We start from the raw sequence: 2619 nt of genomic DNA, 5'->3' as shown, positions 1-2619 counted from the left end.
CGTCCCCAGGGATGCCAGACTCTGAGGGGCTCCCTGTTAACGCAGAGGAAGGTGCTGGGTGAACACCCGGGAAATGAACCAGCTCATCCAAGGCACACGCAGCGGCACCTTCTCCGCCGGCACCTTGGACCCTCCCGGGCCCCAGAGGCTGACACCGTGTCCATCTGATCACATGGAGCTGGAACGGGGCCTTCTGGGCCCAGAGCTCGCATTCCCCACGGGAGGGCCACTCCCTCCCTCACCCTCCAAGGCCCGGGCTGGGCACGGCTGGACAAGACCTCTGTGGGCACGAGGCGGCCCCGCTCAGGCCCGGGCTGGGCACGGGGAGGGGACAGTGGGTTCTGGGGAAGGATGGGGGCGTTCCCCGCCTCCTTCTCTCTGCAGCGCCTCCAGGGGCCGTGGGAGGGGGGTCCAGAGCTCAGTCCCTGCCACAGCCTCAGCCTCGCCTCCCACACGCCGGGTCCCCATCCTGGACCGAACGTGCTGCTTGGCTCCGGGGATCGAGGAAGGTGCCGATGTGGGCACATGTGCTACCGCCCTGAGCGCCTGAGCCCCGGACCCACGTGTGGGGACAACAGGCAGGGCCCAGCCATCCTCTCGAAGCTCCAGGTGCTGCCACCGCGCTGAGCAATTGAGTCCTCAGTGACCCCTTCACCTCTCCAGGGCCCGCCCCTCGGCAGGAAACAGGGCGCACGGGACACCCCCCCCCCCGCGCCCCCGTCACTGGATGGCAGTTACAGGGAGGAAACAGCAACGCGTAACCCACACCCAGGGCTCCGGGCAGTCCTGCCTCGGTCACCACTGAGCAAGGCACCTTCCGGGGGCTCAGGGGCGGAGCGTCGACCTATGAACCAGGAGGTCACGGTTGGATTCCCGGTCAGGACACATGCCTGGGTTGTGGGCTCGATCCCCAATGTGGGGCAGGAGGCAGCCGATCAATGATCCTCTCTCTCTCTCTCCCCCTCTCCCTTCCTCTCTGACATCAATAAAAATATATTTTAAAAGACAGCTTCTGGCCCTAACCGGTTTGGCTCAGTGGATAGAGCGTCGGACTTCGGACTGCGGACTGAAGGGTCCCAGGTTCGATTCCGGTCAGGGGCATGTACCTTGGTTGCAGGCACATCCCCAGTGGGGGGTGTGCAGGAGGCAGCTGATCGATGTTTCTCTCTCGTCGATGTTTCTAACTCTCTATCCCTCTCCTTCCTCTCTGTAAAAAAATCAATAGAATATATTTTTTAAAAAAAGACAGCTTCCGTCTGCTCATCATTAATATGATGATGGAGCCCCTCCCATCACAGAGCACCATTCCAGTTGCTGAAAAACCAACGGCCCGGCATGTGGAGTGTGACTCACAATCATGAGGCATTTTCGCACCGATGACAGCGTCCCGTCTTGGCAGGTGCCCCTGAGGGCGGGGGCTGACCGTGAACATAACGTCACAGGTGGGGACACTGAGGCTCGGAGGGGAGACCCCCAGGGCACCCACAGAGCCGGGCAGAGCTGGAGTCTGACTCCACTCCAGGTCCTTCCCAGCAAGAAAGGCAACACATGGTCCGTCCAGATGAAAGAGGAGAGCGAAGTGGAAAGAGAAGGAGCCAGATTAAATCAACATCCCCATCTGGGCTGCGTGACAAAGTTGAATTCCTTAAAAGTAGCAAATGGAGCTGCCAGCCCGGCCGTGTCTATTCTGGTCTGTGGTGATGAATAGACCGCTCTGGGCTCATAAGAAAGGCCTTTCCCCTCGCTATTCAAGGAGCTACAGTAGCAAACCCAGGAACCGAAAAATCCTTCGCTGCATTTTTGCATTTCCCCAGGAAATTCCAGCCCAGCAGCGTCCGCACTCCCCCCGGCGAAGGGCTCAGCCCAGGCCCTCGGCTCCTGGAACCCACACAGGAGGGAGGCCTTCCCCAGGCAAAGGGGTTCTCAGGAGCGTCCCAGAGATGCTGCCTCGGGCATCAGACAGACAACGATGACAGCTTCCTAGAGCCCTGCCCCCATGCACGTCTGCAGAGAACCTCACGCGTGAGAGCCGGGAGGGTGACGGTGAAAATCCTAAACGATGGTGGTTGCGAACTCGAGCTCCAGGGGGTGTTAGCAAAAGGGCCAGGATGGGAGGGAACAGCCTGTGTCCTCACCCAGTTCTGAGAGTATGGAAACAGGCCTCCCTCCTGTGTGGGTTCCAGGCAAAGGGGTTCTCAGGAGCGTCCCAGAGATGCTGCCTCGGGCATCAGACAGACAACGATGACAGCTTCCTAGAGCCCTGCCCCGATGCACGTCTGCAGAGAACCTCACGCGTGAGAGCCGGGAGGGTGACGGTGAAAATCCTAAACGATGGTGGCTGCGAACTCGAGCTCCAGAGGGTGTTAGCAAAAGGGCCAGGACGGGAGGGAACAGCCTGTGTCCTCACCCAGTTCTGAGACGAAGCTCCCTGGGAAACAGGTCTCCCTGGGGATCAGGTGAATCCTGAAAGGAGGCGTGGTTGGAGGAGGAGGTACTTGCTTCTGTTACTCAGTTACCTGGATGGTCTGGGGTGGAGATGGAGATACCACTGCAATTTTCTAAGCCTTTCACGAGGGCTACACCAAAATCAACCAACCAGCCAATCAACCAACCAACCAA

The 2619-nt window shown here is 59.7% G+C and overlaps 1 protein-coding gene across 1 annotated transcript in view; it reads right to left on the bottom strand.

The window, feature by feature from the left end:
• CPXM2 (carboxypeptidase X (M14 family), member 2) overlaps positions 1-1400 on the bottom strand; it is a 39585-nt gene extending 38185 nt beyond the window's left edge. Inside the window, 1 exon segment of the mRNA XM_014528849.1 lies at positions 1354-1400. Coding sequence (XP_014384335.1) covers positions 1354-1366 — 13 coding nt within the window. The 5' untranslated portion in view covers positions 1367-1400.
• Between the last annotated feature and the right edge of the window lie 1219 nt (positions 1401-2619).

The sequence above is a fragment of the Myotis brandtii genome, unplaced genomic scaffold, assembly GCF_000412655.1.
Source record: "Myotis brandtii unplaced genomic scaffold, ASM41265v1 scaffold656, whole genome shotgun sequence".
Classification (NCBI taxonomy): Eukaryota; Metazoa; Chordata; class Mammalia; order Chiroptera; family Vespertilionidae; genus Myotis; species Myotis brandtii.
Note: the sequence above shows the minus strand (reverse complement) of the source record. Positions and strands in the feature narration are given on the sequence as shown.